Source organism: Epargyreus clarus, unplaced genomic scaffold (assembly GCF_041222505.1).
Source record: "Epargyreus clarus isolate Ecla_fem2 unplaced genomic scaffold, WU_Ecla_fem_2.2 ptg000026l, whole genome shotgun sequence".
In the NCBI taxonomy this organism is placed as follows: Eukaryota; Metazoa; Arthropoda; class Insecta; order Lepidoptera; family Hesperiidae; genus Epargyreus; species Epargyreus clarus.
The window spans coordinates 7,762,262-7,776,190 of record NW_027332233.1 but is presented as its reverse complement, the minus strand read 5'-3'; the positions used below and the strand labels follow the sequence as shown (position 1 = coordinate 7,776,190).

The window sequence follows — 13,929 nt, the reverse complement described above, 5'->3', positions numbered from 1 at the left end:
ATTGATATAATAAAAACATATAGATACCTATTAAAATTTAAACTATCCGCCGTCATATTTGTATCGAAAATGTTTCAGTCAAATTTCCTTTTTTACTTCAAATCTGAACTTTTACCAGTTATATTTATTAATATATTTTAAAATGTCTTAACAGTGACTAAATAAATTTATAATATTTATTTTGACATTAACCATTGATACGAATATCAAATAATAACAAAATTTATTTCGTCGTAAGAAAAATAATGTAATAAAAACCAGGTTCATAAAAGTTTCATTTTATGAAATTATAATTTGCGTATAAAATTCTGCGAAGGCTGCAAAAACGTACCCACTTGATAATTAATTGTATAATTAGTATTTACTAAGTAGGTACTTGCTTAATATTTAAGAAAGATAAAATTGACATTAAATTAAAATACAAAAATACCGCAATTTTCCTCATCAACAATAATATGTTTTTATCAACAAACTTTTACAAAGGAACAACATACCTACGTACATACTAAAGAAAACAAATATTGCTATCGAACAAGTTTGCGCAATACAAAACCTCATGGTATGTGAACAATAAGTAATAACAATGAAGATTAATAGTTTTTATTGTACTACGTGTCACAATTTGCCTATATTTATCATAACCTGTAATTAAAACTGTCGAATGGGAGGTACTTTTTCTGAATGTATGACTGTGTACGTGTATGACTAACTATTTTTAGTTTGTTTTGATCTAACTATGTTGAAATCAATTGTTAAGTACATTTTGTTATGATTTTCAAAGTGTGTACTTTTAACTAACTACTAACTAACTAACTGTTAAAGTAATATTACTAATATATTAATTGTATCCTGATAATTCACTGGAAAGCACGATTATTCTGGATAACGCTGCCAATTTTTATCTATGGATATAGATAAAAAAAAATATATTTTTATGGATTTTGAGGTCCAAAAATGTTTGACCACAAAATTGTGCAATACGCTACGCGCAAGAGCATATAAATAAAAAAATCTCTAATAAGGCAGTAAAAGAATACTCCAATAAAATTTTACTGCAATAATATACAAAAGGTTAAATGTAGTGAATCCGTGAATCGTCCACTTTCGTTAGGACTTTTCAATAAGTCAGACATTATAAACGATGCATAATGACAGTTACATCAATGAAAATTACTTTTATTAAAATATATTTTGATTTTTTTTTAATTTAGCCATTATACATTTTAATAATAATTATAATCGTAAGTACTTCAAAATCGCAGAACATCGTAGGTGGTCCTCATTATTCCGTCCACGAATGGCAGCGGTTGATATAAATAATAGACCATAACAGTCCTGCCTTTAAATGGGCGCTGATAAGACGCCTTTTGTCCGCTGACCACACTGACCACAACGACAGATTAGAACTGATTCATTCATATCTTTTTTATTAGGTCCTACTGATTACTATTGATTGAAATAATCAATGTGTTTTAAGTATTTAAACAGTATTTTTTCAAACCAATATTGATCCATGTCAACTTTTAAACTGCTTTTATAATAAAATCAACTTCTTTGAACAAATATTTATAGCAATATCGTCGTAGTGTCGTCGTTGGACTACCCAAGACATACATTCTTTCCTTTCTTACGTTTTTACCAATTTCAATTTAACATTAACATAAATAACATACTATGATTATCCTTAGTCTTAAATTTCACATATGGATTTGTCCACAATTACAAAAGAACGTTTGAATACCATGCGAGGATGTAAAAAAGATAAAGCAAGAAGCACACGTGTGCGCCATTAATAAAAGAAAAAGTTAGCAAAATACTTTACAACGCTTACTTGTGAATGTGGCGATGTACGAGCTGTGACGGCAGTGAGCAGGGTTGCCGCCGCAGCGCGGACTACGTTCGCTTCTTCGGGGTTGCAGAATATTTCTAATGCATACCGTGATATGGACTCTCTTGGTATAGCTGCACAAAAGAAAATACTTTAAAAATTCCGAATGCAAATTGTAATCATTCATCAACTCACATTTTGTTTTTATTTCATAACTATCTAGTACATAATTATGTTCGGAGGTGTGACACCTCCCAACGTAGTATGTACATCGTATTATTGAGCTATGATGTAAAAAGACCTGTATATATTGATTCCCGCATTTGTACCATGACATAAAACGAGATTTGTATACACGTATTCATCTATTCATAACAATGATAACGTATCTTCGTATAAATTCGTCAATTGTATATTTTCTCACGTCAATCAACAACAACTATCCCGATTACACCGAAGTAACGATCAAAATATACAGCGACATCTTTGAGTAATTCGCGATAGCCCTAATAACCATAACAAAGACATAACCAAAGTCAAAATAATAAAGAATAACAAAGACATAACCAAAGTCAAAATAATAAAAAAAAAACAAAAAGAAGTTAATTTTGTTCGTCAAGTGGAGCTCGGTACCCACCCTGCGCCAGCTGCGGCAACATTTGCGAGTGCAGCGCGAGCGCGGCCGCCGCCAGCAGCGCCGCGCCGCGCAGCTCCGCGCGCTCGCCCGCCATACATCCCGCCAAGGCACGAAACACGTCGCTACTCCAATACTCGCTCCATCTCTGTTTTAATCATAGATTAGTAAAGATTACTTAAGACGAAAATGTAACCAGTTTTGACAATTCAAATTGTCACTGACATCTATTTTCGTGTTTGAAAAATATTTAAAAAATGTAGTTTTTAAATCGTTTACGATTGAAACGATATTTCTCCGCACTTTTTCTTCGATTTCGTGTTTTTGCACCACTTAACTGCGCATGTCGGCATTGTTCCGCGTAAATTACACCATGATAGCCATTAAACGGCTGACACATCGTCAGCCGTTTAAGCCATTTAATGGCTTCCTTCAATTACAAGCTGGTCAGATATCTATGATTTTATTGTGCATATTTGTATTGATTGGCAAACACTACTATAAAAATTTACTATAAAATACTTTTATAGTAATTAATATAAAATTACGTTTACAAGATTCATGACAGACCCCCCGTACCACCGACCGTACCCCTGGCCTGTCTGTTTTTGATCAAAAAGGTACGACCAACTATCTAAGATTTTTTTATTAAAGTATTAATTAATATACGAACATGCTGTCCAGTTGGCAATAAAAGACACTGCACATGAATATCTTTAATTAATTTCAAATAGAATTGCAACCCTACCAGAAGTCGGTCATACATGCATTGCAGCTGCAACTTATAAACTATGTTTAAAGGGTCTCGTGTATGTGATTATGTACTACCACACCCTTCAAACCAATACGGTATCATATGATAAAGTACAAGTAGAGGTGGCGGTGATGTCGCGTCATCTTACTAAGAAGAATTCTGTTCTCCTTAAAATGACTACATTTTTTACATATATGAGGAAACTGCAGCTAAATGTGCAGCAAAAATTAAGTCACTTTCTCTCTTGATACTCTTGGTTTAATTGAAATCACAAGTATAAACGTTATTCATATTTATGTTACAGATTAGAAAATATGTACCACTCAAACAAATCAAATGACATGCATATGCAAACTAGTATGATTACAATAAATCGTTGTCGAGTTCAATTTATAGCCTGTATGTGTTTAACCCATAAATTATACAAATAAAGCATGTTTCCGCTATTAGCGGTATCTTTCTACGTTATTCAACAAACGGCTATCAAATAAGACAGGAACAAGATTTATAAATATTTCATTCACAGATAAAAATGTTATTCGCAAAATGTGCTGAAGTGTCTAGCTGTCAGATAACGTGGCCACGCCTATACCACTTTGTCAGCTCAAATCTGGGACCGATATTATCAAGTCCTTATCAACTTTGCTACAATAATAGAATTGAACAACTATCTATTTGTAAACAAATAATATATACTACATAACAATATTACTTCTACACGATAACCTCATTTAGGCTAACTCAGAAAACATTACCATATTTTTGTTAGTGTTAGTTTTCTTTGTTTGATAGAATTTATCAACGCTTCATAAAAAGCTTGAACATCCTATAAAGTTCAACGTTTGTCGGACAGCGAACTCCTATATCGAGCAGGTGATGCATTAGAGTCATAATAATAATGGTGAGGAAACCGTGAACTGTTATCTGCAGCGACGTGCAAACAATAGCCGGTACAAGACACAAAGAACAATTATTCTACAGCTAAAACTTTTGATAAACAAATGTGAGCCATCTATTCCAGTTCATCTCGTAGTATGTAAATATATATAATGTGCAACATTTTTGAACTACATAATTCAACTCCCAAATAAGTTTTTTTTTATGTTTATTTTGTATAGGCCAACAGCGGCACTTACAAATTGTCAGTTACAATATTTTCTTAAACTACTACCGGATCGGAACGCGACCTCTACTAAGAAGATCCGGTAAAAAACTCAGTGGGTTCGTCTTTTTTAACATAAGTAAAAAAAAATAAACTTGTAATTAAGCAAAGAAATAAAAGTCCGGGGAGTACCTACTACCTAATAAAATAAAATAGACTCAACTGTATCACAGTAAACACTTATTCATAGAATAATATTATGTTAGGTATTATTAAACACATGAAGCATTACAATATGTAAGAGTCATAAATACAAAAGAATTACTCAAAATTTCAAGTGTTATATTTCAACAGACATGTCAGCAACGCACGGATTTGCACGTAATATAGATTTGCATTGTTCAGGTATTGCATATTTTTATCTTGATGTGAATGATGAAAATTTCAATGAAATTACTGATAAGTACATGCAGTAAGGTCTGATATAATTCAAGTAACTATGACGTCGGTCATTCCGTTTCCAAATGGAATTCCTATTTCTGAAGATGGTAAAAACCTCTGAGGTTCGACTCCGGCGGCACCGCCGCCACACCTATTCTGGTTTGAACGGTGTGGTAAGGGATACACACTTCCGAGGCTATCTAGTTTAATACTCAGAGGTAGCGGCGCATCTCTAGCCGACCTCAGGTCGGCATCTAATACCATCATCACTTACCATCATCAGATACCATTCAGCCCACCTACTGTCGTCTACTACTCCTATATTATAAAAACAAAAAACTATAAACTAATTTAAAGACACTATTCTATTAAATCACGTATGTGGATTTTCAAGTATCAATTGAACAATTACAGATAGATCCATAGTGCGATTACATATAAGAGACAAGTTGTCATTTTAGATATGCTATTAGAGTTCAAGTTCGTCAGAGATAATAAGTGTGATATTGCGATTCATAATTGAAAATATGAACAACACACTAACAAAATAATATTATATAACACAATCTATCTTGTGCTATATTAAGTTATATTAAACTGACATTAGGGTTGCATTAAAATAGATAGCGTTTCGATGATATCGATGCCCGATCTAGTTGCCCTATATCACTCATACTATTGCTTGTGCTACTCATGATATTGATACTATTGACCTAAATTTTAGATGCCACTGTATGAAATGTTATATCGACAGACTTGACAGTCTTATAAGAATCACACTATCATAATCATCAATAATACAATCGATTGTACGGTTTATAGCGAACAACATCTATATATCGATAAACCAGTGAAGGGTGATTCTTTAAAACAGGAGGTTCCGGCTAATTCGCATTGCTCAGCATTTTTTATGTTTTAATTTTAATATATTATAAATAAACTTTAAATAGTTAACTACGGGAGCAGTTTATCGGACTTCGACACATACATTCGATACCTATAACGAACAGGATAAAGTGACGCTTTTATTTATACTAAAAAGTAAAAAAATGAGCCATACAAATGAATCGAGATCCCTATATTCTGATTTTACACACCTTCCATACCTCAACCCTCTACAATGTAAACGTAGAAGCTCCCCTATCTCTCAGATCCCGCTATGTCGAACAAAGTTTAAAAAGAAGCAATTTGCCTTCATGTCCGCCTACCTTTACAATAAGTTAAAAAAAACTCAATATTTATTATCTGTCCCGAATTCATTCAATTCATTCATAAAATGCTAGTTACATAATATGTACATTCATTCGCTTATATTTAGTTAAGGCTTAAAATTATGTAATTTTTTAACAAAACTTAATGTCATGTTTGTTGAATAATTAAACACACTTTATGAAGTTCCGGTGGATGAGCGGGGTACCTTTTTTTTTTTTTTTTTTTTGGTTACGAGGGGGAAACCTTCAAAAGGTACCCTATGCCGTGGGAGCGGCACGGGGTTATGTGGGATTCTTACCGCACTAAAACCCCCCCGGTGGCCGTCCTCGGCGCTGCGTAGAGAACTCCGGGATCTCCAAAGGAACGCAACCGGAGTCCTCTTAGCGCGTTGCCCCATCGGGCTCTGCTCAGGTGAGCTTGACGCTCGCCACACCGTCTGGTGGGCACGACGGTATGCGACCACACATACCGCCGTCCTTCCCGGGGTCACTAGCCGGGCAGTTCGAGCTCCCACTCTTGCCGCCCGCAAAACCTGTAACCGCGGGGTACCTGTAACACAGTTCTAGAACCAAGTACAGGGGTCTCGCGACTTGTAAATATGACTGTGTTAAGATCAATAAAGTATATATATTTTTATGATAATTCTCTCTGAAATGTATAAAAAGCCGAAAGGGTTCATGTAACACATAATAGTCGCGCACCTGCACCGGCACGTCAGCGGCGCGCGCGTGCCGCAGCAGCGCCAGCAGCGCCAGCGCGGCGTCCAGCCGGCACGCCTGCCCGCGCCGGCCCGCGCCGCCCGCGCTGCCCGCCAGCGCGCCGCCCGCCGCCGCCAGCCCGCGCGCCGCACCCGCCTCCGATACCTCACAGTACCGACAGTGATACACGTAGCGAACGCACCGCATTAACTCGTTCAGGTATCCTGCAATATTAGCTTTGCTTATCACCTCATATTGGTGCCATGAAGTAACTCCTCGCAACTTTGTACCAACACCCGCCATCGCCCTCCTCTGACAGTTTACAGTACCGAGAATGGTACACATAACGAACACATCTTAGTAATTGGTTTAGATATCCTGGAAAAATTATTCAGCTTAACACTTGATATCGACTATGAAGCAGCTTCCCCGCTATAAAATTTCTACCCCCAACCCACATCCTCCTCTAACACACCCCGCAGCACCAATAGTGGTACACTAACGGACGCATCTTATCAATTTTCTTAGGTATCCTATAAATTAAGACTTATTTAACTATATCATATTCTTACTATTACACCCTCGATCCAATCCTAACGACAATTCCTGCTTACTTCGTATTATCAAATTTCGGTCTTTGGTAAGCAAAACTTAGATTGATTATCAATAAGAAGCGTAATAACCCCACCCTCCCCGTCCTTTGACACCTATTAACCACGTGTTGTGCACGTGTTGCACACACCTTATCAATTCGTTTAGGTATCCAGGAAAATGCACTTACTTTAACACCTTATATCGGTACAATTGAAGCCTCTTAGAACCAACACAAAGGATATGGTAGCAATTAAATCATAGATAGTGGTAACAGGAATTGTGATAAGGATAGTATTGACAGTGCTTGCTCATATATTACCACTTATAAGTGCTTATGCTTCGCTTAAGCACTATAAACGTCTAACGATAAGATTTTCTTATAATTATGTCATAAGGCAAAATGCCCTGTTTTACATAAAATGCCTCAAATGTCTATAATGTAAATAGCAAACATCAACTAATACACCATAAAATATGCAACTACTATGATACAGCGATTTATTTTTTAAGATTGAACTAGCAAAGGTGCTTGCGGTCCATCAGAGAGTTAGTGATTACCACGATCACGGGTACGTATCCACTTCTGTGGACTAAGATGGGCATCTCGTATTTTAGTCAATCGGCATTCACACTCTTCCACCAAAACGCAAAACTGCTTCACGATGGAAATAGGTGTAGCGGATCGAATCCTCCGCAGCTCAGCCATACTAATTCTACACCCTAGCAATTACCTAGGAAATAAAAAATATTTTTACCTAGCATATGAAAGTTTTTCAAATCAACACTCTCCAAGCAAGCCAACAAAATCTTCAACAGACTCTCCATCCTGTTTGAATCGTAGCCATCATCATGCTCCAACAATATCACACATCTTAACAGTATTTTGACGATATGTATATGCAACTGCGTCATTTCTATATCTTCTTGAGACGTTTGTTGGGGGAATAACCTTTCTTTGCTAAGTAGAGCAATTATAACTGCGTCTCTACCTATGAATGAAGTTTTTATCCAAGACATGGTTCCATCTAAAACAAATTGAACAGTAAAATCTTGATAACCAGCACTACATTTGTTAACTTATTCCATTTATAGGAATTAGTGTGTAATAGAATATTCATGCAAATTTATATGCGTTAGTCAACATTAATAGACTCAGCGAAATTAAAAGCCTCATCTTCGTGAACACAAGGCCACTTGTATCAAGTGATTTAAAGCTGTATCTATATGTGTAATCTAGTCTATAATATCTTAAAGCATCTTTAGGCATACTTAATAGCTAACTATAAATTTTACAAAAGTCTATCTTTGTTAGAAATATATCACATAATTACCTTGTTGTAATAACAAATAAATAATCTTATATACCCACCTTCTTTGGGAACGTTATCCATGTAAGTAATAATAAATTGTAACATAGTGATTAACAGCGCCGTGTCCCGCGAAGACGCAGGCGGGGAACACAGGAACCTCCGAGTGTGTTGCCATGGTAACGAGCCAAACTCCTTGTTGCTTATAGACGACAAAGGTACCAAACTCGTGTAACTAAAATAAATCGAAAAGAAAATATAATACAACTTTTAGGTGATAGCTATTAAGTAATAGGTTTGGTGAGTAATTATATTTGTGTACTGTTAATATTGTAAATGTACTCGTATTTAGCGAATGGTGATCCCATTTGAAATAAACATAAGCGTAACCGTTAACGTAACCGATCTTGAACCTTAACTTTTGATTGTAAAGGATAAATATATAATTGTTCCATTATTAAGCTGTAACATCATTACTAATGATAACCACTGCTGGACTGCCACTAACACCCGAGTTACAGAATCAGAAGGTCATAGTCTTAGCTAAGTCAAATTCATGGTCGTGAATTTAACTGACCTTTCCAGCAAACACAGGGCCTCCATAACCTGCGCATGAGATGTAGCATTTTCCAGCGCGAGCAACGCCTTCGTACACGACGTGGCCACACACGCGGCTCTCAGCGCCAGGATGTCGTGTTCCGTGGGGGAGCATATCGAGGGCACGGAGGAGAGCGGGGTGAACGTGCTCGCTCGCAGCGCCTTGGCCCCGCCCGCGTACTCCCACCACCAGCGTACACGGACTGCGGTGCGCCACATCTCCTCGGATAGGAGCCATTCTATAAGCAAATGCAGATATTTTCAGAAATACATTTTTCCGTCTTTATAATCCATAATCCTCTTGTCTTATAATAAATTCTTAAGTGTAAAGTACTAATTATTATACCCTAATTTTAAACTTTTGATGTAAAGTTTCAAGGTAAAACGTTTTAAGGTAATATGTGGCGTCACCAATGCCACGCCTGTCGGCCTTATGACTTTGTTGTACTTTATTGGCGGTCTGGTTTTGGTTTGTTTTGGCTTATTAAAGCAACGTGAATAAGAAGTACTAAGACTTAGTCCACAGATGCATCAACGCGTCTGCTATAAAAAAAAAACTTGTGTTCTATTGGGGTCAATTAGAGATGTTCATGAGCTGCAGGGATAATTTATCATGAGACGAGTTGCAACCTCTTTTGTTTCAATAATTTCATTATAATAAATGTGGTACTCACCGACAAAGGAATGTTCAGCATTAGGACTAGTATTCCAATAGCTATTTGTTCTAAAGGGTAGTGAGGTACGCTGTGTGACGCTCCAAGGCAACGCCGGTATACGGTGTCTTGTGGAATCCAGTTCTTGCAGCACGAAACCGGACCATGCGACCATCGCTAGCACTTGAGCTGACATGAGGGTGCAGCTTTCGTTTGCAGGAAATACAAGGATCACTGTTAAAAATACAATATATAAGACTATAGTGCTTGTATCCTTCAAGGTCACATAAACGACTTCACTAAATATTGACTTTGACTTCTATATGCTTAACATCCACACAATAAAACAACAACAACAACATAATCTTTATTTGTACACCAAATATAAGCAACATATAAAACACTATTACAACATATAACATATACCAACATATAACAAACTATATTCTAAACCCAAAAATATGAATTAACTTTAACTTGATTAATTATTAAAAGATGAAATTAGATTAATTGTATACGCAATTCGTATCAAATAATGATACTTAACTACCTCAATAATACTACGTACCTCTTACGAGTAATAACGGCAAATCAGGTATTTTAGCGAGACTATGTCTGCTTGTGAAGCAAACACTGTTCAGCACGGACACGCAGCTCACAGCGCACTCCGGGAACGCGAGGTAATCGTCCACGGTCAGGGACATCCTAAAACATACTCATTTGTAGTTTTACTACATACTAGTAGCTAGTATGTAGTAAAACTCATACTAGTAGCCATTAACGACAGCCACTGTATAACTTATATTATAGGACAGGGTATTATACAGGGTGGATTTGATCCTTATAAGCAATACTATCAGATAGTGGAATAATATAGAGGATGCTTTTTTTTTCAAAATGAACTCGTTCGATTCCAGGCTAGGGAAAAGATATTTTAAAAAAGTAATGATGCAGTTTTAGTTTTTATCTAAATCGTTTCTTACTCCGAAGACTGAAATTGAATTGAATATAGAAATGAATCGCGTCACCATAGAAAATTGTATGACTACACCAGCTCGCAACAACTTCAGAGCGGACTAGCAGTTTGGCGCGAACTATAAATATGTTACCTGAGTATAGCAACAATGAGCCTCAACCCATCATTCTGCAAGAAGGCAGTGTGCACATCCTGTTGCCTCATCATCACGGCTAGTTGCTGCAGAGTGCTGCGGCGGAGGGAGGGCTCCAGAGCTGGCTGGATCATCCTTCGGTCGTAGCTCACCTCTGACGGCTCCTCGTCTAATATGACATCTTGTTTTAATACTTCTAGTATTTGTGTCAGGCCGGTTGTCTGAAAATATGATTTATTTTTTATGAAAACTTTATGATGTTAAGCAGGAGTTGATATGACCGACACCAACTCTCTATACTAATAGAACATCCTGTTATAACATAACAAGTAAAAATTACTGCACTAAATGACTGAATACAATGGAAATTTATTAACAGCTAATAAATACATTATTTATTTAACTAAATATGTTCTGAAAATTTAATCTTCTTCTCCTCTTTATTTTATATTTTAGTACTATATAGGTTATTTTACTAACTTGAGTTGTTCTAGACGGAGAACTATTTGCATCTACATTAAACTCTTCAGGTTCTAATCTTCTCAATGCATTCATTAGTATATCAGTGCGTATTGCTTCCCGTGGTGGCAAATATCTTTCGTCATCTAAAACAAATACACAATTTATTTTTGACAGCAACAGACGTATTAAGAATGAATAGCTTCTAACGACTGCATATTCGATTATCATAATTCAAATACATTAAACCCGAAAGTTCAGCATACAAGTAAAATAAATATAAACAAAAAGAACATCATTATGTGTTATAGAACTATAGTGAAAATAATTGCAAGCTTTTTACTGTTCACCCGTTACCCTTGCTATTACAGCCTCAAAAACACTATGTTAATGATGTTAAAGCTCCATTAAAGTTTGTTACCTATCAACCTGCAAAGTGCATGTGCCGCATCTAGTTGCACGGCAGGGCAGTTCACAAACAAGAGGCGCACTAGTCCCGCAACCATTTCTGAAGTCGACACGCCCATACACTCCACTATGTCAGATTCTAGAGATTTGCAGATGGCTTTCCCTGAAATGAATGTGAGAACAATTGGCAGATATAACGACTCAGCTTTTTCGAACTTATTTTAAAAAAAATATTATATTAAGTTAAGATCTAAAAGTTATTATGTTACAAGGAAGCTTTAAGAGAATAAATGTAGATTTTACCTTATTAACATCACGAAATGAAGGCTTCATAAAGCTTTTTTTTTACATTTCTTACATTTAAAAAAGCTGTATAGGTTCATCCATCATCATCAACAACCCATTACTGTCCCACTGCTGGGCACGGGTCTCCTCTAAGAGTGAGAAGGTTCATCCACAAATATTTATTTTTATTACTATAAATTTGGAAAATACATTATTTCATACCTAAGTGTGTGTCGTGAGCAGCATACACATGTAGAAGTGGAAATACCGGCATCAAACTAGCCAGCAAACGCCACCAACAACTTTCGCTCAGCACCATTCTACCACGCAGTAGATACAGCATTATTTGTGATGAACTTGATTCTACCTGGAACAGGGATTAGAAATTAATGTTAACATGGATGTTTCTGTTAGTTGGTACCTACAAGAGATGAATATGGAGTGAAGGTCTTGAAAACTTGATATACATAAACTTTATTCAATGACTTTCAAAGGACAGTGAGATCGAGTAGCGAAAGCAAACACTATGTCCGGGTAGGCGTAGCGGACAGCGGATCGGATAGTGAAATGGACAGCCAAGCGAATAGCGAAGCAGACAGCTCAACTTTTTTTTAAGATTGCAGTGTGTGAGAATGTTAATCCTCAATTATGAGGTAATTCATCCTTTTCATCTTATCGAGGGGAATACGATTACGTTTGTTTTATATAATAAGTTTAATAAAACATTACCTCTTTATTATTTGATGAGAGCCCATGACAACATATCTCCGAGAGGATACTGACGTCACAGATAAGTGCCAAGCATTTTTCTCGCTCTATCTGATCCTCGTCATCGCCAATCAGTACTGATTTGACCATATCCAACATCATGTTATAAAAAGTTACACGGACCCATTCAGTACTATGTGCCATTAAGTTCAAAGCGATACTTCGAGCATCGGACCAGTCCTTCTCGTCGAAATCAAACGATTTTGACTTCAATAGCAATATGTCTGAAATTTGCTTCAAGTATGCCTCACTTTGGTGTAATTGTAGCACGGGGAGGGAATTCTTTATACAAGTCAATACATTCTTTGTATAAGCGGAATCTTTTTTCTTCATGAACTGCACAGCATATACCATGCTTGAAAATAATTTGGTTAGTTCCCGATATTTACTTTTGTATTCTTGATCCACTGATGCTTTGGCTGTCTGAAATAATTAAAATTTTATGTTTATTATGAGCAAAGTAATTTCACTATGAAATTTTGTTATTCCAAAAATACTTTCTTAGACACACCTTTTATGTTTATACCCTTCTTTCAATTAATTAGAATAGTTTTTATCATGTTTTGTTCAAGAACATTAGGTACAGGCTACAGTGCTAATATTGGCAGGGTGTGTAACAAACATAATTATATTTGGCTGCAGAATACGTCTGAGTCAAGGAGTGTGCGTAATCGACAGAAATACAGGCTTACTATTGCAGTTATACACAGTTTGGAAATTTCATTGCTTATTCAATAAATATTTCATCCTTTGAATTTCACATTATAAATCATATTTAACGTTTAAACGAAGTTGTAAATAACAAATAATAAGAATTTACTATTTAATCAGTTACCTATTTTTATTAAAAAAAAAAATCCTAAAAACGGCGGTAACTTATTTGCCAAACTATTACTTTCTCATACTAAGCCGTATGCCATGGTCATAACATCGAATAATTAGTTGATTAACCAACAAATTCTTCAATGGTATCACTTATGTATGTTTTTAAAGAATTATACATAAATCATTTGTTATGTATAATCCTTTAGGATTAGTATGCCAATGTATGAAAAAGTAAGTATTTCCTTTAAAATTTTC

General features: G+C 35.9%; 1 protein-coding gene across 1 annotated transcript in view; it reads right to left on the bottom strand.

Moving 5' to 3' along the window:
* LOC140753299 (rotatin) overlaps positions 1-13,929 on the bottom strand; it is a 39,104-nt gene that overhangs the window by 20,951 nt on the left and 4,224 nt on the right. Inside the window, exons 10-22 of the mRNA XM_073087801.1 lie at positions 12,811-13,272; positions 12,304-12,448; positions 11,810-11,959; positions 11,410-11,534; positions 10,930-11,150; positions 10,389-10,525; positions 9,842-10,054; positions 9,148-9,406; positions 8,633-8,805; positions 8,019-8,288; positions 6,673-6,893; positions 2,466-2,610; positions 1,832-1,962 (exon numbers count right to left, since the gene is read on the bottom strand). Coding sequence (XP_072943902.1) covers positions 1,832-1,962; positions 2,466-2,610; positions 6,673-6,893; positions 8,019-8,288; positions 8,633-8,805; positions 9,148-9,406; positions 9,842-10,054; positions 10,389-10,525; positions 10,930-11,150; positions 11,410-11,534; positions 11,810-11,959; positions 12,304-12,448; positions 12,811-13,272 — 2,652 coding nt within the window. The remainder of the gene's footprint in view (positions 1-1,831; positions 1,963-2,465; positions 2,611-6,672; positions 6,894-8,018; positions 8,289-8,632; positions 8,806-9,147; positions 9,407-9,841; positions 10,055-10,388; positions 10,526-10,929; positions 11,151-11,409; positions 11,535-11,809; positions 11,960-12,303; positions 12,449-12,810; positions 13,273-13,929) is intronic.